At 36.0% G+C, this 24078-nt stretch overlaps 2 protein-coding genes across 2 annotated transcripts in view; one reads left to right on the top strand and one right to left on the bottom strand.

Moving 5' to 3' along the window:
- Positions 1 to 16787, bottom strand: part of LOC120634915 — a 30285-nt gene extending 13498 nt beyond the window's left edge. The window contains exons 1-4 of the mRNA XM_039905804.1: positions 16566 to 16787; positions 11034 to 11173; positions 2483 to 2497; positions 97 to 250 (exon numbers count right to left, since the gene is read on the bottom strand). Coding sequence (XP_039761738.1) covers positions 97 to 250; positions 2483 to 2497; positions 11034 to 11173; positions 16566 to 16571 — 315 coding nt within the window. The 5' untranslated portion in view covers positions 16572 to 16787. The remainder of the gene's footprint in view (positions 1 to 96; positions 251 to 2482; positions 2498 to 11033; positions 11174 to 16565) is intronic.
- A 2061-nt stretch (positions 16788 to 18848) lies between these two features.
- On the top strand, positions 18849 to 23244 carry LOC120634846. Its single transcript, XM_039905676.1, has 2 exons — positions 18849 to 18935; positions 22413 to 23244. Exon 2 carries the CDS (start codon positions 22415 to 22417, stop codon positions 23228 to 23230), a length of 816 nt encoding a protein of 271 aa, XP_039761610.1. The 5' UTR covers positions 18849 to 18935; positions 22413 to 22414; the 3' UTR covers positions 23231 to 23244.
- Positions 23245 to 24078: the final 834 nt, after the last annotated feature.

Below are 24078 nucleotides of genomic sequence, written 5' to 3' on the forward strand. Positions count from 1 at the left end.
CCGGAATAAATAATATATTCATAAAAAAAAAAAACCGCGGTACGAAGTTCGCCGGGACAGCTAGTAATAGAATAAGGTAGAGAGAATGTTACTCACATAACACCTAACCCAGTCTTTCCCGGGGCACACGACTGTGGGCATTTCCTTGTCGAACTGGACCACCTCTTTCGAAAAGGGGTCCAGTTTTGGTATCTCGCATCCTGACCCCTTGTCTTGCTTCAGAGCCAGCTCTAAACGCTTCTCTATATACCTATAAAAAGAACTGTATTATCAAACGTGCAGCACTTGTTGCCAGTAAATGACTTATTACTGGCAACAAGAAGTTAAGAAGGCTCAGAGTTACTCGGCGGACGATGTAGAGAGCTATGCTCGGAGTATAAGGAATAGGGTGATCCGTAGAAGAACCAGAGTTACCAGCTTAGCTTAACGAGCCGCGAAGCTGAAGTGGAAATTAGAGAGGCGCATATGTATGTATATTATACTATAATATTACGCAATATTATAGTATAATATGTGTGTAGTATCAGGCTTTATGAGTAAGTAGTTTATTGTAATTATTTTTTATACATATACATATATATATTTTAAACTTAAATTGCTTCACCAACCCGTTCCTGCGTTTTTCCTAACGTCAAAGGTTGTCTGGAAGAGATCGCTTCATTGATAATACCACCTTTGCACACTCTATTTTCTATACAAGTTACTTCTGTATACTCGTATGTATTTACTTTGTACTTTGTATTTATAAAATGTGTGTGTGTAATAAAGCTTTCAAACAAAAACATAGCTCAGAGAATCGATTATATAAATATAAAAATATAAATATACTACGACAATACACACATCGCCATCTATCCCCAAAGTAAGCGTAGCTTGTGTTATGGGTACTAAGATAGCTGTTGAATATTTTTATGAATATAATACATATAAATACTTATAATATACAGATAGACACCCAGACACTGAAAAATAATCATGTTCATCACACAAAAATTTCCCAGTTGTGGGAATCGAACCCACGGCCTAGGACTCAGAAAGCAGGGTAGCTGCCCACTGCGCCAGTCGGCCGATCGATTGCCGTTGGAGTCGGAGAACCGTTAAACACAGAGTTGTAGACCCCCCGACGAAATGTCCAAGTTACATCATGCTAGTCGCTGGAAGCCGCTGGACCTAAGCGGCCCGAAACCGTTGTATTTGGAACTCACTGCAAAAGGATATCCACTGCTGGACCGATGTCCAGCAGTGGATATCCTTAACCGATAACCATTGGCTGATGATGATAATCAAAGATTTCTTATTCATGCCCTAAACCACGAACTGTTCAAATTTAACGCCGGGCTTGTTTCGGTTGTGGCCAGTGGCGTGCACTTCATACATGCACAAAAGCACTGCTTACCCTAAAATTGAAATATAGCTCGTCTAGGAGGATTTTTGCTGTTTTATGCAATTTTCCCGCTGTATGCATACCCTGGTAAGAAACCTAGTGCACGCCACTGATTGCGGCATATTTTTACGCCTGTCTTGTTTCATCTTAAAAAGCACCTAATTTGTAGTTGACTTTGGAAGTTGTTTATTTTTTTAATTTGCAATACCTACACTAACATAATACACATGCAATAAACCATATATATATATGCACACAAAACAAAATATGTTAAAATACAACGTGTAACAGAATTACGAAATAATATTGAAGGGTGCATAAGTATATATCAAAAGGAATCATTCTGTAAAAGTATGAAATCAAAAAAAGGTTATTTATTTTTCCATACAAACGAATTTAAAACATTCGAAGTGTTTACTCATGACAACCCTATTGAAGATAAAAGTACGCGCATAGTACCTACCCTACGCGACGCGTAATATAGTGACAGGAGTCATGTGATGCTGGCTGTAACCTATTTCTTTCAGTAAACACTATGACAGTGGTTTACTCAAAAACTATTAGGTTTCCGTTTCATAGATAAGTCTCAGAGACAGTACATAATGTACCTCTAAAGCGTTTGAACTATTATTTCGGTTTTTATTTACACGTTGTATACACTTTAACATGTTTTGTTTTGTGCAAAATCCTAAGGACCTAGAATAAAACATTCTCTAGTATTTGTTTAAGTGCAAAGTGTATAAGATAAGTTAAATCTAAATGCAGTAAAAAAAATGTTTGTAATAAACAACAGTTGCCCACAAAGTCGTCTGTTTTTCTGTGTGGTATGATGGTACCACTTCGGAAGTTGTGTTGCAACTGATGTATCTCTGTCCGACTTCTTCCCCTCATGGGTGTTTGAGACTTTCGAGGGAGCAGACAACACCCAGAGCAATTAGGGGGTGTTGAGATAGCAAAAAGGGGACGTGGGTAGATTAAAAAATCAGAGTTTTGAGACCAAAATATACACTAAACACAAGTATAGTAACTTTTCCCTAGTTAAGACAACATAATGGATTTTTGAAAAAGAAAAATAGAAAAGAAAGGAAGTTTACTTACTCAATAACACTTGCTCTGAAATAAAAAAAAAATACTTGCGTTAATCAATCGTTCATGCCAGTTGCAAAACACAACAAAAAAAAAGTATATAAAAATGAAGTAAAATAAAAAACAGAAGAAAAGAATCCAAATTGTCCTTGCGATTTATTATTATTCAATCTAAGAATAGCAAGCATGTGATAAGTGATAACACAAACATAAATACGAGATAAAAACATTCAATGTCTACGGCTTGTTGCCTTAATATTAGCTTACATTTAAATATTTCTTATAAAAGTTCATTACAAAAAAAACAACAGAAATGTAAAACAATAACAGTATTAACAGTAGTAAGTACATACAACACACCCTAAAGATTCTCAATTTAAATTTCGTTACAATAGGTCGTTAAACTGCAGCATTTCGTTACTATTAGTAGACTGAATTTTTAATGTTGACTTCTATGGGACCTGATACCAAAACATTCCAAATTACTTTTTGTTAATATTAGTTTAGGTTGTGTAATTACTATTTTTCGTTACTATTAGTAGGTTATGACATGCGATGCTGACTGTTATGATAAATGACAAAGCAATTAACTACCCACTGACCCTTTTGGAGAGGTCTCTTAAAAAGTTCAAAGTTTGTATTAAACGTAAGGTTTTAGAAACGTCCTATTATAGTATAAAGGACTACGTAATCGATAAAAAAGCTTGGGTGTGAATTATTCCTCTAACCAACCTGGTTAGAGGAATAATTCACGCCCAATCTCTTCTCTCTTCTAATAATTTAAAATGACAATGTGAGATGGTGATAACAAAAGAAAAAAACACCCGGCTAAATTTGTTGTGGTTTTCTTCTTAGACCAGGACGCGTTTGAAACCCTCGTAGCTTTAGCTTACGAATATGGTTATCGCCATCAACTCACTAGTGTGTAATTCTCATGTAGGTACGCATAAAAAGTGCCACCTATGGGCCTACTTGAATAAAGATATTTTTGACTTTGACTGTGACCTACTATTCCGAACTATTCCATAGCACATTTTGTCAATATCAGTAGGTTGTGAAAATTCTGTATCTCGTTAATTTTAGTGGGTTGTAAAATTAATGCTGCCCGTTGTGATAAATGATAGCATGACATGCAAGCGCACCCCAAAACATGAAACCTCATGTATCTTGTGATTCTTGGTTCTTGTCGGTAGTAAAATGCATGCTGCCTGTTATGAGAAATGATAACATAACCAATGAAAGCCCATAACGAACCATCCCATATTCCCAATTTGAAAATTTGAATAGTTTGTGAAAATTCTGCCCTTTCTCCAAAAAATCTATCGTTTATTATTTATCATTTTTTTTGGTAATTCTTAACAATGCTTAAAATAAAAATGCCTAAAATAAATTAAAAATTTATAAAAAAACATCCACCCTCCGCTTTCGGGGCTGTTGAATGCCCAAGCAACCGGCGGTCAGGGCTCCAGAGGAACCTCCTCAAAATACGCGTAGTTTCAAGGACTACTTGCCTTCTGTATCCGACCCTTGATCCAACAACCAAGCGAAAGCTTCTTAAAATGTTAGTCGAAGCTTTTCGCGAGAAGACCATTGACTGAAACGACGATCGAAACAACAACGGTCGACTCAGCATTCCACATGGCGGTAATCTCGTGAGCAAGGTCCAAGTATTTAGATACTTTTTACTTTTCAGCTTTCACCAGATTATCGTTATGTGGAATAATAATGTCAACCATTATTGCACGGCGCACTGATCGATCGACTAGCACTATATCAGGTCTATTAGCTGTAATATACCTGTCAGTGATAATCGTTCTATCCCAGTAGAGCAATGCACTGCTATTTTCGAGAACTGACGCCCTGCTGCCCTTTCTCATTATTAATAGGTTGTGTAACTTTTGCATCTCGTTAGTAGGTTCTAAAATTAATGCTGCCTCTTTGAATAAATGATAACATGCCTAATGTAAGCATACTACAAACCATTCAATGTCACATTTTATCAATATTAGTAGGTTGTGAAAACTCTGCCCTTTCTTATTATTAGCAGGTTGTTAAAATGATGCTGCCCGTTATGATAAACGATAAAATGACATGCAAGCACACCCCAAAACATCCCTTATTACCTTTTGTTAGTATTAATTGTTTTTGAAACTTCTGCCACCTCATTATCCTTCACATGTAAAGTCCCAGGCTTAGAGCTAAACACTACTATTCTAGAAGTGAAGACAAGCAAAACTAGCACTTAACAAAACTACAAAAAAAAAATAAGTTATTTGACATGCAAGGCTGCAAAGTTGTTTTTCTTTACGTTTTATTTAACCTTATGTGACGCAAACATTTTTGCAGCCTTGCGAAACACAAATTACTACAGCGAGGTAAAAGCTGGATGCAAAAAATAATTATTACGGATTGCTCTCCGGGAGTGCCGACGGAAGTGTAAACTTTTTTTTGGCTCGTTAGACATTTTTCAGATGGGTACTAGGGTTATTGAGTTATGAATTGCATTTTATTTATGTATTTTATTAATTATTATAAACATTATTAAATAGGAAATAAACAATTTTAATTCGAAGTTATTTAAGTAACTCGTAAATACCGCATCAACTGTACTTTTATATCACGTTGTGCTAATATTACGTTGATTAGACATAGTAAAATCAAATTCTAATGATGTCGTGGGTAATGTAGTCGCGTGTCCAGAGATATCTGAAAATATGCGAACCGCACTATAGGAAGTTTTCACTTCTTAAAACAAATTTACTTAAATTAGTCGCCGTAAAATCATTCATAGCTAAAGACTCCCTCCTTTTAACACACCTCTAAACAGTATTCCTAACACTGTATTTAGAGAAATTATTATAATTGAAATTATCGATATATTATGTTTTTGAAGTTATACCTCCTCCTTTAGCGGCGTTAGGAAAAAATCATGGGAGTGAAATTATACGATGTAACGAAGTGTTCAGTGAAACTTGGTGGTCCGATAAAGAGATAACTAGATAATGCGTTATAATAAAACTTTCAATGTAATTTAAATGCCTTTTTTCTATTGTTAGTGTCGTCTTCTCTATCTTTAGGGAAATAATATATATATTATTATTTGTTTCTTTTTTGTTTCAACTTTAATTTTATCTTTACTTTCTGTTTAATTTAATTCCAAGTTGTGTACACATACTTTGGGTTGTAGCTTACAACAAAACTTGTTATTACTTATATTTAGATCTACTTTTAGTTATTACCTGTTTGTGTACCTAATAACAATAAACAATAAACAAAACGTAGAATAAGGCGTAAGATAAAATTTTTGAAAAGATTTTTATCTTGTTACGCCAAAGTAGTATAACTTCTAACGAGTGTACTAAAGTACTCACACATTTGTTTTTAAATCGAAATAGCGCGAAGACTATTTTTGAAGACAAGAACAAGAACAAGAAAAGTACCGTCACGTGGGATAGATTTGTTTTTGTTATTCAAAAGAGATAGACATGTTTTTCATATTCGTAATTCAGGATTCGAAGAATAACATAGTCGGGCAACCTCTGACTTGACAAAAGCTTTGGATTTGTCGTTCCGATTAGCTTAGCTTTAGTACAAGTTTTTCTCGCTCGCAATCGAGGAGTCATTTTCGGGTATTGAACTCGAGTCAGAGGAAAATGTATGTAATGTCACTCATTTTAGATTTCCCAATCTTAACAAATTACATTAAAATGAAGGTGAAACGACAAAACGACAGACATGTTAAACAGAAATTTAGATGATAATAAAAATTACAACCTATTATATACAAAATAAGTATGCGTGTTTCTGTGTGTGTGTGTGTGTGCGTGCGTGTGCGTGCGTGTGTGTGTGTGTGTGTGTGTGTGTGTGTGTGTGTGTGTGTGTGTGTGTGTGTGTGTGCGCGTGCGTGTATGCGTGTGCTGGATGGTATTTGTTATACACGGACGGTTCTAAAGATAAATTGAATGTTGGGTTTTCCTTTTATGATCGAAACTGTAGAATAGGGAAAATGTCATAGATTAATAGTAACTTCTCTATTATGACTGCTGAGCTCACTGCTATATTTGTAGCAATTTCCTATACTTTAAATGATAGAACTATTGTAATTTATTCAGATAGCTAAAGTGCTGTTCTTCACATAACGAGTTGTGTTCGAGGAACAAGGGGTATACGCTACTGAGCGTATGAAATTTTGAGGTAATAAATAAAAAATAAATATACTACGACAATAAACACATCGCCATCTAGCCCAGAAGTAAGCGTAGCTTGTGTTAAGGGTACTCAGATAACTGATGAATATTTTAAAGATTAAAATACATAAATACTTAAATACAGATAAACACCAAACACTGAAAAACATTCATGTTCATCACACAAACATTTTACAGTTGTAGGAATCGAACCCACGGCCTTGGACTCAAAGAGCAGGGTCACTGCACACTGCGCCAATCGGTGTCAATTCTGCATATCGTCTGCGAAAGGTACAGGGGACATTTGTGGGATAGAGTATACGCTTTTATAATATGATTCCTAAGGTAATTTTGGACCTGCCAATGCATAAGTTTAAAGAATGTGTTAAAACACATTTATTACAGCACGGTTACTATACAATTGATGAATTTCTTAATGACAAGGTGGCTTGGAAGCATCTGGCTCCGCTTTTATCTCTCACAACATAGAAAAATGAATGTTAAAATGTAAAATGTAAATTGTTGATGTTGGAAAAGAGCAACTGCTGAGTTTCTTACCGGCTTCTTCTCGGTAGAATCTGCCTTCCGAACCGGTGGTAGAGTCACTACAAACAGACATACTTGACGTATCAAAAGTGCGTATATTAGGCCTACTTGAAATAAATTAATTTTGAATTGGAATTTGAATTAATAAATTCCTAACAGTGTAAAGGATATTTTCCAGTTGTGGGAATCGAACCCACAGTCTTGATTCAGAAAGCAGGGTCGCTGCACACTGCGACAATCGGCCGCCAGAAAGATACCTTATCAGTGTCAAATCAAATTATATTAAGTAACAGCTGTATCTTCTATATCAGGAATATATAATGGTATCGGTAAATATGAGTGTAGGTTAAGATTTATGACAGCGTTGTAAAATACACAATAAGTTATCTATATTTTTATCTATATGTTATTATAGTAAAGCTGAGGAGTTTATTTGTAGGTGCGTTTAAACACTTATCTCGGTTCAGTTCGATTTGTTTTTTTTTCGTGCGATAAGCTCTTTGAGGCAGGTTAATATTTACTAGCCGCGCCCCGCGTTTTTACACGCGGTGAATAAGTAGCTCGGTTGCTTTGTGAGAACGTGAAAGGAGGACGATATCTGGTGTAAATATACGCATGTTGCCGTAATTCCCCTTTGGGTATCTGTTGTTTCACCAAGAGCAAAAGTAGCTTACGTTACTCTACGATCTTTAAACTAACTCTATGCCAAAAATCAAGTCGATAACAGTGGCGTGCACATAGCTTTTGATCAGGGCAAGCATAAAGAAGGAAAATGGCATAAAATTTAAAATTCCTTCCCCATTTACGAGTTATACAAAAATTCTAGGACTTCGTTCGACCAGACCAGAGAAAATTCAGAAATTATAAATTCCCAAATTGCTCCTGCTGGAAATCGAACCCGGATCCTCCTACTTAAATTCACAGCGCTCACCGCTGCGCCAGGGAGGTCGACGGTGTTGTCTGTCCTTTCTTAAAAAACGAAGGCGAAAACGCGGGCAGCAGCTAGCTTTTTTATACTTACGTATTTTTAGTAGCACCGCAGTTACTTACCACTCGAAGCCACTTATTTTGCATTGCCACTTGAGGCTAATATCGCGTAAAACAAACATTATCATATCAAAATTCATTTATTTCAAGTAGGCCCGGTTTATAAGCACTTTTGAAACGTCAAGTCAGTCTGTTTGTAGTGACTCTACCACCGGTTCGGACGGCAGATTCCACCGAGAAGAGCCGACAAGAAACTCAGATTGCTCTTTTAGAACATCATTTTACAGTTTACGAAATTATGAAAATAAGCTTAATTTGCCATACTCCGCGAACAACAGGAGAATCTGTATGGTGTAATTTATAATTTCTTCAATCCGTATAATCCACACCAAACAGATCCTCGGCAATCGAACGTCACTTTTGTTTATTTATTGTATGGAAAAGTGACGTTTGGCAGCAGTGATTGCAAGATTTACGCCTGTCGCATTGCTGTCGCGAGATACGTAATCACCCTGCGGGTCTCCCCTCAGAATCAGAAGAAGAACCCTTGTTCTTGCCATAGTCCCACCGAGCTTGCCAAAAGTTTGAGAACATTATGGGAAACTCTCAAAGCATGCAAGTTTCCTCAAGGTTTTCTCCTGCGCCGTGACATTCAATTGCTTAAAGCGCACATAATTGCCGACTGTTGCAGTGGGCAGCGATCCTGCTTTCGGAGACCTAGGCCGTGGGTTCGATTCCCACAACTGTAAAATGTTTGTGTGATGAACACGATAGGAAGGCCGAAGCCCCAACCACTGTGGTGTCCACCAATCCGCACTTTTCCAGCGTGGTGGACTACGCCCACAATCACTACTTTAATGAGAGGAGACCCGTGCCCTTTAGACACCCGGTAATCCGAAAATGATTGGTAAAATTAATAAAATTGACCCAGTAGTTTCGTAGCCAATTGGGTACAAACGAACATCTCAACAAAAAAATCTTTCCTTTACAATATTAGTATATAAATAAGGTTAGCACTGTTCACGTACCGGTGCCTACCCTCAAGTACTTATAACTCCTACTGGATATTTTCTTAATTTTATATCATCTTCATACCCTGTGCATACCCTCTATGCACGCCACTGGAAGTATTAGTACAGAAGTAAAGATGTTTTTATTTTACTCCTATAATGGCTTTTTATTTTACTCCTAAAAAGCCATGTGGCTTGTAATCCACACTACTTGTCATCAAATTATCATGGTTTTCAATTACACTGTTAAATACACTAGCATTGATATATCGCATTTTATTACTTTTACAGAGATTTAGAAAAGAACTTAAGTTATCTTTAACGCCCCTCACTTGTTAAAACATACGACTCTCACAGTGAAATTGATTTATAAGTCTTGTATCTTTTTAATTTTGTATCGTATTTTAAGCGTTACATAAATGAATAATGGTTGCCTGATCTATGGTGTAATATTGTGACGAAAAAGCAAAACTACTTTTTATATTACGACATGAAAAAATATAAACTTTTTACTAATAAACTGTGAGATGGTGATAGCAAAAAAAAATACGCAGCTAAGTTAGTTGTGGGATCTTAGACCAGGGCGCGTTTGGAACCCTCGTAGCTTTAGGTTTAAGTTGGCGAAAGAAGTTATCACCATCCCCTTACAATTATGTAAACATGTTATATGTATGAACGCTTCATAAGTGCCTGTGATAGGCCTACATTAATAAAGTTTAAATCATATCATTAAAAAACCTCGCTTTTATAGTAAACTTAACTAACAATTCAAAAATAAATAATAGTTTAATAACAAATTTAAAAAACACGATTTTAATTAAAATCAAACTCGAAAATAATTTTAAATTAAGAATAGTTTTAGAAATTCTAATGAATATAAATGAAAAATAGTGTAAATGAGAAAAAAAACGTGTTTGTACTCTAGTTAGAAGTTATACTTATTTGACGTAACAAGATAAAAGTCTTTTAAAAAATTTAATCTTGAAAAACTAAAATGTTGACTATAGCTAACTTCATGGTGTCCGTTTTTTGTGACGGTGTGCTCGCGCATCGTAAAAATGTAGTCTCACCATTTTTCCATAGCGCGCCAAAAAAATTATAACTACAAAAATGTTTAAATTAAAAAGCGTGGGGTGTTTTTTAAGATATTATCGAAATGATAATCCTTCTTCTCATATATGGCAATGAAATATTTATAACTATTGACAACACGCACCCTACGCTTTTTAATGAATCTAGCAATAAAAAAAACGCAGTTTTAAAACTGATGAAATAGAATAACACAAAGAAACTACCTACTATCTATGCCTACAGACTACTCAAACGTTCGTGCAAAGTAACATGCAAAACCTATACAGAACGTAGAAGTCTATATGTGTCTTATTATCTTTATGTACTAACGTATACACAATCTTTAAAGTTATAAGTTCCTTCGCTGAAATAGTTTACAGTACACCTACAGGATATTGTGGAATCATCACGAAAGTAAATAAATTTAACATAATTTAATCACTTAGAACATTATTTAAAATGATGAAACAGCCGAAATAATAAGTTTTAATCATTTTAATGCCGTTGACAGCTGATATATACACTGCAGGTGTACAACACGTGCCGAGTCTTTGAAGTAGCCGACGCTATCTATGGACCAGAGTCGGCGGTTTATGTTGGCGTGCAAACTATTTGAGCTAACGGGCTATAAAAATGTTTTTTATTATTAAGTTCGTATTAAAGTTCGTAGTAAAGTTTAGTATTTTTTGTACTCCGAGTAAAATTTACCTTAATATTATATAATCAAATGTGTATAGTGATTTAAACTAAATCTAAACATACCTTCTCGTTACATCCAAATTCGGCTCCCGATAAGTACTATTCAAGGATATGTAGTAGAGGATGGAAAATATCAAGAGGCCCACAATGATAATTTGATTTCTTCTTGAGCGGTACCATCGTTTTGTCATACCAAGTGACATCTGGAACAATACGGATTAGATACAGTTGGATTCAAACTTTATGTCTACGCGGAAGTTACCTGCGAGTGTAGCATCTCGCAGGTATTCAACTGTAACCTTGGCCCTTGTACAAGATTCGTTCGCCCGCAATAGAGGAGTTGTTATCGAGTATTAAACTCTGTGTCGATAATGTAAGATGAACCTAATTCCACTCGTTTTAGAGTCGCAATTCCTATACATCTTGCGTGGTTACCAGGACATGAGGAACACGTCCTGCAATGTGCCGCCTTGGTACCAGTTGCGTGCATACTGGGTATGCACAATAGTGAGCACAGCGTTTTTTCCAAGGTAAGCATAAGCAGGAAGATAGCGTTAAATAGAAAAATCCTCCTTCTATACGAGATATGTGAGATATATTGGGTAGACAGTGCTTTTGTGCATGTATGAAATGCACGACACTGCTTGGTACCATCAACCTGAGGCGTAGGTGTTAAACAATAAATAATAATAATAATAATAATAAATAAATAAATATACTACAACAATACACACATCGCCATCTAGCCCTACAGTAAGCGAACCTTGTGCTATGGGTACTAAGATTCGAGGCGATCCAGCCCGTCCTCGAGCTCTGGACAGGCCGGAAGCACGGCTCTCTGTCTTTCCACCTTGTGCAGATCCTCTCTGGGCACGGATGCTTCGGGAGGTATCTGTGCAAGGTCGCAAGACGTGAGCCCACAGAGGTGTGCCACGAGTGCGGTTACGCCGAGGACTCGGCACAGCACACACTGGACTCGTGCGTTCAGTGGTCGATTCAGCGAGCCGCACTCGTGGCAATAGTTGGTCCCGATCTCTCGCTGCCCACCGTTGTTCGCGCCATGGTGAGCGGCGAGAGGTCCTGGAACGCCGTCGCCTCCTTCTGTGAGGAGGTCATGACGCAGAAGGAGGCAGCGGAACGGCGGCGGGAGGAGGACGCAGTCGCGGATCCTCTCCGTCGCCGAAGAGCGGGTCGCAGGCGACGTGCTCACGAACGCCACCTGCCACCCTAACGAGGAGCCTCGGGCGACGGATTTGAGGTATCGGTCGCCCGACGAGAAACGTCCTCGAGTCGGGAGGCGCACCGAATGTTCCTGGTACGCCTCTGACGGAGTTTGGAGACCTCGAAAAGGTCCCCCTGTGGAGGGTCTGCCTCGGCAGACGCCGCTGGCTGGGATGTGGAAGATTGCGCAAGTGTTCCCATGTCCCAGTCACTAGGCGACGAGTAGGAACATCGCTGGGTTTTAGTGGGTATTCTGGCCGCTTTATGCCAGTGAGTCCCACATACCCCTCCGGAAACGGCGCAGCTTCGGATGCGCTGTTTCCGGAGGGGATGCATAAACGCATTTCCCAGCGTTAAAAAAAAAAAAAAAAAAAAAAAAAATGGGTACTAAGATGACTGATAAATATTTTTATGAATAATATATATAAATACTTATAATATATAGATAAACACCCAGACACTGAATAACATTCATTTTCATCGCACAAACATTTTCCAGTCGTGGGAATCGAACCCGCGGCTTTGCACTCAGACAGCAGGGTCGCTGCCCACTGCGCCAATCGGCCGTTAAGCCGACCCACAACGTCCTTCAGACGGGAACACAACAATGCAGCTTGGCGGCAGATATTAGCATGGCGGTAGTACTTTCTCGGACGAGCTCTGTCTCCAAAAACCTCTACTACTACAATGTACCAAAAAACCGTACATACAAAAGGGTATTTTATCCTCAACTTCATAAAGACAAATTGAATTTTATAGGGACTCCTAAACTATTTTTCCTGTGTATAAAATAGAACTGTACAGCTAACGTGGGCTCTCAGACTACAATAGCAATTTCACACAACTTTGCCAAGTGAAATGAAAACAGATGAAAAGCTAGTTAAGATAATTAATAATAGTAACCAGTGTTTTATAGCCATTTTCAATTATAGATGTTAATTTTTATTTTATTACTAGTTATTGCCCGCGTTAATTACGGTTTTTACAAATCCCATGTGCACCGTTTGTATTTCGGGGATAAAATGTAAAGTCAAAGTCAAATATTTCATGATTCAAATATGCACATAGATGGCACTTTTGATGCGTACATTACATGTAAAATATGACACTGAAGTGAGATGATGGCGATAACTAAATTCGTCAAATTAAAACTAAAGCTACGAGGCTTCCAAACGCGCCCTGGTCTAAGAAGAAGCCCACAACAAACTTAGCCGGTTGTTATTTTTTTTTGTTATCACCATCTCACATTGTATTTTAAAACAATTAAAGAAGCAACCTGGTTAGAGCAATGATTTACACCCAAGCATTTTTATCGTTGACATAGTCATTATTAATATATGATTACTATTACATTAATAATAGCACTTTTCTATAAGTTTACGTTTAATACAAACTTTGAACTTTTTCAGAGACATCATAAAAATATCAACTGGTAGTTTATTGTAGACTGTTACTCTGTGCTTTCAACTAAGTCTATGCAAAAATCATGTTGCAGAGCTCCTTAGTTAGGATGTGTATGATGGACAAACACTTTCGCATTAATAATATTACACAGTTAGAGCCAGTGTTTTATAGCCATATGCAATTACAGATGTTAATATTAATTAGATTATTCTTTATCAACTGAACACTAACATTAAATGTTCCTAGCAACAACAATAATGATTATCTGCTTGTTTAACAGCCCACCAGACTTCAATGGAGCAGCATGGTGGCTCTATGCGCTAAAAAAATAAGGAGGCATGTGCCCAACAGTGGGATTTTAAAAGGAAGATATATGCAACATATGTGTATATATATAAGAATACTAGCAGACCCCAGCGCCATCTGTCGGGCCGATTTGTGAATCTATACCATGCAGGGTGCCACCCAAACGCATACCTAAAAATTCATTCGGATCGGTCTAGCCTAGGAGGATTTCAGTGACACGCACACAATAGTCAATAGTCAATAGTCATTTATTCATAAATATTAATATTATACGTCACAAAGTAATTATTAAATAATATCTCATGCAAATGTATATGAATTCATAAATTCATTAAAATATTATTCTATAATGACAAATAAGTAAAGTCAATCTTCACAATATTTTACTTTCCATGAATTCATTATAACTGTAGAAAGCCTTCTCGACAAGCCAAGTCTTCAGTTTTTTCCTGAATAAATTATTATTTGGTGCATCTCTTATGCTACCTGGTATCCTATTAAAAACTTCTGGGCCCATGCCTGCTACAGTCTTTGTTGCTTTTTCAAGGCTGTGATATTTGGTTAGAAGTCTATCCAAATATCACAGCAACAATGACTCCTTAAGTAAGTAACAATGACTCCTTTTGGCAAACTTGTTTCTGTGCTGCGTTACGTATACTGCTACATTATAAATGAGTAGGCTAGGTAGCGTTAAAATACCTAATAAATATACTAAGTGGTAGAGTCACACAAACATGCATACTTGACGTTTCAAAAGTGCTTATAAAGTAGGCCTACTTGAAATAAATGAATTTGAATTTTTTGAATTTGAATTTAATTAAGTAGGGTCGAGCTGGGGTGTCTTGCGATATGTGAGCAAGTATCCTGACTGCCACAAGAAATATATATATGAGATAAGTGCAACTAGAAAGAAGTTTACACATTAGTCAACCCGTTACAAGCCCTCTTCAGGACAAGGGTCTCCTTGTCTGATGAGAAGGGTTCAAGCTGTAGTCCAGTGAACTCCACACACCTTTAGAGTACATTATCAAGAACTCTCAGATTGCAGGTTTCCTCACAATGTTATCCTTTACCGTTAAAGAAAGTGATATATTAATTGCTTAAGTTAGATGTGCAGGGATTCAAACTCTGCCCCCCAGGAAGTGAGGCTGAAGTCCTAACTACTGGGCTATCACTGCTTTCAAATGGTAATTTTACCATATCCATGGAATAAAACATGAATAAAATTTATAAACAGACGAATAGAGCATGTAAAATTTGCATCTCATTCTCTAATGTAATAATATTGTTGATGCAAAACTGAGTCAGTTTGTTTGTCCTCGTATCACATCAGATGCAAATCATAGACAATAGGAATATCTACATACAGAAGTTGCACTTCATTGTCATTGTTTTATATGCCTAAACATTGTGCAGTCAAACTAATGTACACCTTAACACCAAACGTTAGAGTATGTTATTTGTCTTGCCAACTTTATGTCTATGTCTTTAGCTCATAGTTAGCTTAACATAGTTTATAACTCTATACAAAAGTGAAATGCCTTGCCTAAAGATGTAGTAACTGCAGTATCACTCTCTAGTAACTACAGAATCAGTTTAAGTGACTGGACAAACATCAAAAAGACAAAGAGCATAAGAAATTATATAGCATCAGCAAAAGCTGTCGTCTTTATAATAATTTGTTGTAATAAGTTGTTGTAATAATAATAATAATAATAATTGCTCTACTGGGATCGAACGATTATCACTGACAGGTATATTACAGCTAATAGACATGATATAGTGCTAGTCGATTGATCAGTGCGCCGTGCAATAATTGTTGACGTTACTATTCCACATGACAATAATCTGGTGAAAGCTGAAAAGGAAACAGTATCTAAATACTTGGACCTTGCTCATGAGATTACTGCCATGTGGAATGTTGATTCGACCGTTGTTTCAGTCAATGGTCTTCTCGCAAAAAGCTTCGACCAACATCTTAAGAAGCTTTCACTTGGTTGTTGGATCAAGGGTCGGATACAGAAGGCAGTAGTCCTTCAAACGGCGTGTATTGTGAGGAGGTTCCTCACCCTGGAGCCCTGACCGCTGGTTGCTTGGGCATTCAAAAGACCGCAAGCGGAGGGTGGATGTTTTTTTATAAATTTTTAATAGTGTTTTTAAGTTTTTTAAGCATGCTAAGAATTTAAAAAATAAATAGAAAAGAATAAATGATAAAATAATAATAACTAGTCTATTCTTTTGGAGAGGTTGCCTGTGTCTAGCTAGTATATGTCACTCCTACATAATCTACCTCCCTTTGGAATTCCCATCAGCATCGTTTCAGCCGTATCTTAGATAACCCATCCTGTATTATCTTTGGTAAGGCTGAAACTATTACGGACGAAAAAAAAAAAACGAGTAAATGCTATTCTTTTCTTAAAATAATCTTTTGGCCGAAATAATAATGAATCTATTATATTATAATAATAATGAAGAATCTTTATTTTATAATATTTATTTGTTTTAACGAAAGTTAACCAACAGCGAACATAACATCTCTTATTTGTAGTTACGTGTTTCAAGCCATCAAAAACACCGAAAGGCCAACAATTAATTTTTATGTTGTCCATCGACCGTGTCCGGAAAATCAAATACTTAATAAATTAAATATTAATAATTTCTTACCTTCATTTAATACTGTTTGATTAGGACATAAGTAAACAGAACTGGTATTTAAACAAATATTTGAAAGCGCGATGTTTTATTTTATGATAAAACGCAAATTTTCAAATGATAAATGCATATTTAACTAGTCCTATAAATTTACGGTGGTGGTAATTTATCTATTAATATTATATTTCCGTACACAGTTGCCGTGCGTAACTACAAAACACAATAAAAAATATACCTCTCGTACAAGCTTAAAACTTGTCAAGGTGACACTTGACACTGACAAATGTCTTTTTTTCTTTACTGTTTCCCTGTCTTATTCTTCTTTGGGTTATTGGCTTTTAGCATGCACGACGTAATTTATCCCCTGTCTTTCCCTAAGGCTGACAAGTAACAGTTACCCAAAACTAAACCAAAAAAGAAGAAAGCATTAAGACCACACTCCATTACGAACGCCTTATTTTGGAATACTAAGATTTATAAAAAGTATAGTGCTATATTTATAAAACGTTTATTTTTTGACAGTCACCTTTGTGGATCTTCCAAGTATACGTGACATTGGCGAAATACAACGTCCCGATTTGGCACACCTTAAAGCCAAAAACAGCAAAAGAAGAAGAAGAAAAGCATTGCCGCCAAGTGCCGCGCATGTGCAGAACAAATTACTACTCTATAATATCTCTACTATAAGTAGTAACACTTTATAACTATTACGACTATAAATGTAGTGGTTATGGAATCTTTGCTAGTGGTTCGTCCGGAACTTAGACGTCGAAGTGAATTATCTTTTAAACATCAATATTTTATTGAAAATATATGCTATAATTCACAACCCTACAAATTGGGGACCTACAAATACTTGGAAAACAAAGGTTTAAAACCACAGATATGGGACCTATTTAAAACAAATTATTAAAGGAAGTTTACTCTATTTTATATAATTCTTAAGTTCCTAGTGACTAGGAATGTTGCTCGGAAGCAGACTCCTTTTTCATCTTTCACAAGAAAGAATAATAATAATAATTGTTAAATTTTGGTGATGTTAGAGCAGAGCAAATTCTTTCTTGCTGGCTTCTCTGGGGAAAATCGATGTTCTGAACCGGCGGTAGACTATAAGGTCACTACAAGCACAAACTTGACGTTTTATAAATAATTATCTAGGGTATGTACTTTTAATTTTTTTTTTTTTTTTTTTTTTATTACATTATATCTATCTGCCATCGGCATTTCCAGCCATAATCAGATTGTATGTTTACATGCTGTTTGATTTTGAGGGGTATTCCAGTGAATATCCTCCCCTATAGAGTTAATTATGGTCCGGTAAGTAAAGCTTTATCTTTCGTCCAAGTCTAGTATGTGCCATCTCTTCAGGCGTTTAGTATTTGTGTCTGTAAGCAGTCTCTGTGCCAAGATATTGGGATGTTTCTCGAGTCTGAGTTTGTGTTTCTTGGAGTATTTGTTCACTTCCTCTTTGATGGTTGGTATTTCCAAATATTTGTGAATTTCGTCATTCCGTGTGAACCAAGGTGCACCAGAGATTGCTCTAAGGACAATGTTTTGAAACCTCTGGAGTATCTCAATGTACTTTTAATTAATGAGATTTTTTTGAGTATGCTCTTTTTGTGTTCTTTCTTGTTTTTGTTGTTAACTCAAAGTTTAAGTCAAAAATGTCTTTATTCAAGTAGGCCCAAAGTTGGAACCTGGCACTTTTGATGCGTACATTACATGAGAATTACACGGTAGTGACTGTGTGACATTTAACATGTTACGAATGATAATGATGGCGATAACCATATTCGTAAACTTAAAACTAAAGCTTCCAGGGTTCCAAACGCGTACGAAGAAGCCCACAACAAGCTTAGCCGGGTGTATTTTTGTTTTTACCATCTAACATTGTCATTTAAAATTATTAGTAGAGCAACCTGGTTTGAGCAATAATTCACACCGAAGCTTTTTTATCGATTACGTAGTCCTTTATACTATAATAGGACTTACGTTTAATACAAACTGAACTTTTTAAGAGACATCTCTATTGTACACTTACTACATGAGTCCATAGATGGCGTTACACTTAAAATGAAACATTTTTTTTTGCCTTTAATTTGCCAGCGCCAGGTGTTAGTTTGTTCCGAACGACTAGTAACAAGTATTTTTTTTTCCTAAACACACTTTCGCATCTACTTAGAATCATAAACCTGCAATCAACTGTATGCTCTAGCCCTAACAACAAAATCATTGTATGTATTGTAATATAACCTTAACAACAAACGCTTATACAGAACCCATTCAGTTCACGACCCAGTTAAGTTACATAGTCACTATTTGTGTACAGTGTACAAATGACGTGTGTTACTTAAACTATACTCATATAAACTAAACAGCTAGGTAAGATTTAACTTTTACTAAATTTTAATTCAAAGAAGATATAAAACTTCTAAGCATTATTAATCTGTGCTACGAAAAAGAAATCAATCAGTTTTATTTATTTAGGATATTATATCAAAGAACAGGAAGCCATTCCGTGGTGACCTCTTTTATTAAAAATAAAAGTACCTATATTGTAGCAGTGCAGTAGTAGTCCCATTGTGACTACGAATATTTTTTGTGTAAAGTGTGTCTTGGAAATTAAAATAAACAAGTGCATTAAAATAAAAGATAATTAATATAATAAAAATAGTTGGTTGATTAGGAAGGGCGTGAAGGTTGGGCAAACAAACAGACTCAATTTTACATCTATACATATAAAAGAAAGTTGTGTTAGTTATACCATTTATGACTCAAGAACGGCTGGACCAATTTTTATGATATTTGATTTTTTGGATTCCTCTTTGGAATTTCTCCCTTTCTCATTCATAAAAAAAATATATCCGCGTTACAAAGTTCGCCGGGGCAGCTAGTTTATAATCTTAGTAAGAATTCATCGTGCTTTTTTAACGAAGGAAAGAAGGGGTCCAGATTTGAACCTCCAAAGTAGGACAGCTAATCCATCAGCACTAATGAATATTATAAAAGCGAAACTTTGTCTGTTAGTTTGTTTGTCTAACCCACTGACCAATCTTAGCGTCTAGCAGAGTTGTGTGTAGCTTGCAACTTAGAAAAAGGCTAGTATTTATCTCGACTACAAGTTAGCCGTTGACTGCTATTTCGATTCGGTGATTAGTGACGATGCAGTCAAAGATCGTAGCGGACTTACCTGATAAAGGTTTGTTTAGGTGTAGAGGTTTATTAGGGAGATTTGTGGCAGTTATTTTAAGCCTGTAAACCTAATCGTTAATTAATCGCTTAGCGTACGATGTTAACTAGTGGTAACGACTAAGACACCGCGAGGTATCTCTGTATAGTCTAGAGTCTCATACAAGACTGCAGTGTATCGAAAATGCACCCGTATATTTATCAAACTATCCACTGGCACAATGTCATGAACATTGGCTGTGAATCAAATATTTTAACTATTTCTTGGAAACTGTTAATAATTAAATATCTATCTATCTATCTTATATATATATATAAAAGAGAAAGTGTGTGGGTATGTTCCGTATAGGCTCCGAAACGGCTGGACCGATTTCAATGAAACTCCGGATTGACTTGGCGAGTAATCCTGTAAAGTTTAGTGACTATCGGAGCACTCCTATTTTTGAACTGTCAAACTGTCAAATACAGCTTTTATTTACTACGATGATATTCTATTGTTGGGTGTACATGGGTGTAGATAATGATCTTCAACCGCTCGAGAAGAGAATAGAAGAGAATGAATACGGAGAGAAATAAATGATTTAATATATGAGACTTTAATTAAAAATGTAATGATGTACGTTTATTGTTTAAATAAAATAAAGCGAAATCTAGCCCGGCGAAGCATGCTGGGTACGCTAGTTTATAATATAGCTGACCCGTGCAGCTTCGCCTGCACTAAATCGGTTTTTACCGGAAAACACAAATAAAATGTCATTTTCTAAAAATGAATCCTAGCTAGATCGATTTATCTCCCCCGAAACCCCCTGTATACTAAATTGGATGAAAATCGTTGGAGCCGATTCCGAGATTCCAATTATATATATATATATATATACAAGAATTGCTCGTTTAAAGATATAAGATTTTATAGTTATCCAAAGTTTAATTACTTACCCATTTTGTAAAATTACTACGGGAACCTTCCACCAGACAAAATCACGTCAGATTATATGGCCAGGTCATGTTATCTATGACCCTTAGCTATCGGTTGTTATCCGGTAATAAGGCAATACAGTCGACACCGACGGCATAACGTGCTCTCCCAGACAAAAAAAAGGGTTTTGATTAAAAAACAAATATATATATTTAAAAAAAATATATCCCTACTAATATTATAAATGTAAGTATGTTTGTTACGCTTTCACGCAAAAATTACTTAATCGATCCTCATGAAACTTTGTACACATATTCTTGGAAGTGTTAGAAGTAATATAGGATACTTTTTATCCCGACATTAAGCTTGGTTTCTTTGGGAGAGGGTTTGACGATTACCATGATTACCATAGAGGTAGTAATATGTGTTTAATTTTGCCCAAACTTTGTGTAAATCTGATGAATGTGGTTGGAGATAGAGGACAGAACTCCTCAGCGGACAGCAGCAAACAACTCATTTAAGGCTTAGTGATACTGAATATTTTAATTTTTTTAGAACTACAACTAAATTTAATGCCACATCAAAGAACAAAATCAAACGCAGACAAAGTCGCGGGCAACAGCTAGTTACATATAAAGCTATTTATTGGGTTTTCTTTTAAAATATTTGGCCAGAATTTCAAATTCTGTGAGCAACCTTTTATTTAGTAATATAAGGGCATAACATTAAAACTGCACAGCCTAGTCTGTTCAATATCTAAGTTTTGGTACACCCGCAGGAGAATTTAGCATTTTACAGTTTTATGTTTTTGTAAATTTTGCTTTTTATATAATTAATTTTTGGTTGTATAAATTGTTTTCCTATTTTAATAACTTCTTCTTCTTCTTCTTTCCCTGGTCTTATCTCCGTACTTGGTCGGCCGGAACCTTCCGTTGTACGTAGTGCCACTGGTACGGCTCCCCGCTGGGTCACTCCAGCCAGCCGAGCTCACTCCAGAAGCTTAGCAAGCCGCCCACGTGCCAAGTGCTTTTATTAACTTATGGTATTATAATAAATACGAATATAAATAATAAAGCCAAGTTAAAGGAAAATTTAAATGAAAATTGTGAGTAGATAAACGAAAGTAAAATAGACACTATTTTTCATCACGCGAAGTGTTGGATCATAATAAAGTATCCATTCTTCATTGAGTTCTGAATCTATACTAAAATATCGATACCTAGCAAAACATCTGTTCGACGTGCGTACGACATCTGTACGTACGTTGATGTAGTACATAAAGTAAGATTTTTTTTCTGTCAATGTCAACAAACATAACCACACAGCAAGGCACTTCTCCTATCCAAATCTCCGGGCTATGTACGACAGCGCGGCACGGCACGAGGTCGACCGTATCTAAGCGAAAGGACTTGAGCATCACAGTCTAAACACTCACTTCTTATGCTATTCAGCGGGAATTAAGAAGCGGTCATCCTTTTGACATGAGCCAGTGAGGAGATGACTACTTTTATAATTCTAGACTTGAGTTCAGATAAGTTTTCTGGACGACATGATGCAAAGTCTACGTAATTCGTCCTGAGCTGTGTATTACGCCATCGGTTGCCTGAAAGAGATCGCTATGTAGCGATAAGGCCGCCTAATTGTATACACGCCTGGTTTTTTCAAATTTTTCCTGTATTTTTATGTGGTTTACAATAAAAGTGTATACATTCATTCATTCATAATTCTAATGTACTCATTATCTTTATTTTCAGATATGGAGCTTCTAATAATATTAACCGCTGCTCTAGCCTTGACATCAGCAGATAAACACTGTAACGGCGTGGATATGGACGGAAAATACTACAATCTCAATATTATCAAAGAAGGCATAAGCCATATACACGATTTAGCTGTCAACAGAAATGATGATTCAATATATTTCACTTACGAAGACGTTTCACAGAACGTTCTGAACAGAGTTCTAGGTCATATAGATATTGGAACTAAAGTAGCAACAGTTATTCAAGGTATCAGAAATGCCACAGCGATTGCTATCGACAATTTCAATAATAAAATCTACGTAGGAGGCGCCGATGGTTTATTCAGAATCAACGAACATAAAGTACCGGAGAGACTTCCTATACAGGACGATGTTAAATCAATGCATTACAAAAACGGATTATACTTCGTGAATAACAGAAATGAAGCTTACAAATTTGAGGACGGTTTCGCTGCACCGATACCAGAATTAAACGGTATTAAAGTTGATAGACTCGTACTTGATGATGATAACAATATATTCTTTACTCAAGATAAGAAGCTTTTCAGAATCAAATTAGGTACACGAGCCATAAATACACACGAGGGCCTCACAACGAATGCTTTATCAACTGATAACTATTCAAGAGCTTACATATGTACGGACAAAGGTGTATACGCTTATAATAAATATAAATTTGTGTTTGATAAAAAAGCCGATTTACGTAATCTTAAGGCGCTGTCGTTTCGTAAATTGAATGAGCCAACTTATGCTGTGGCTGATTATATTATTGAGCTTAAATTAAGTCCCATTGGTTGTTTTGAAGATTAAAATTGTATGAAAAATTAAGTGTATTATTTACCTTTACGCAATAAGATATTAGTAGTTAAAGATACAAACTCTACCGTCGTTCATCGTAGTCTCTAATGAGTATACAAACACCACGTTAGTCGTAACCAAGTCCTAGTTTTACGATGACTAAGGAAGTAAGACTCTAAATGTATTAAAATCGATATAATAGAATAGAATATGTTTATTTACAAGAACAACATAAACAGACTTACATACGGAGTAAATCAGAGTGCTTACATACTCTTTGACGTTTTTATAACTTATGATATGGTAGTCAAAGTGGATTGAAAGAGATCGGGATTACGTTTTGACTTACGTAGTGTTTATATCCTCTTTGGTGTGTGTTGATCGTATTTTATCGAAAAGGACTAGAATCTTTTTAGTAACTTTATTAAACCTCATTACACCAAAAAAAATAAATGTCGAAGTTAATGTTGTTGTCAAACTGTGGGAATTAAAAAAAAACTTGCTAACTTACTGGGTAGATTACATTACGTTTACACTCGTGCTGCCTACCCGTAATTAATATTATAAATTATATTTTTAGGAATATAAAGTAAAAAAAAGTTTAAATAGCGATGAACATAAAAAATATAATTAAGTCAATCACGCTGTATTCTTTAAGAAGGGTAAGCGTAATATTTTACATGTTAATCTTATGATTTGGACCGTGCCCATCAATCATCACTGCTGGAATAATGGACACTCACGGCAGCGTTGGTCTATAATCACCACGCTGTTGGGATTAGCGATTGCAGCAAGGTTAAGTTAAGTTAGGTCGATTCGGATTTCGGAATCAAATTTTGTGATTTCTCGAACTTTGCGCT

This window comes from Pararge aegeria, chromosome 25 (genome assembly GCF_905163445.1).
Source record: "Pararge aegeria chromosome 25, ilParAegt1.1, whole genome shotgun sequence".
NCBI lineage: Eukaryota > Metazoa > Arthropoda > Insecta > Lepidoptera > Nymphalidae > Pararge > Pararge aegeria.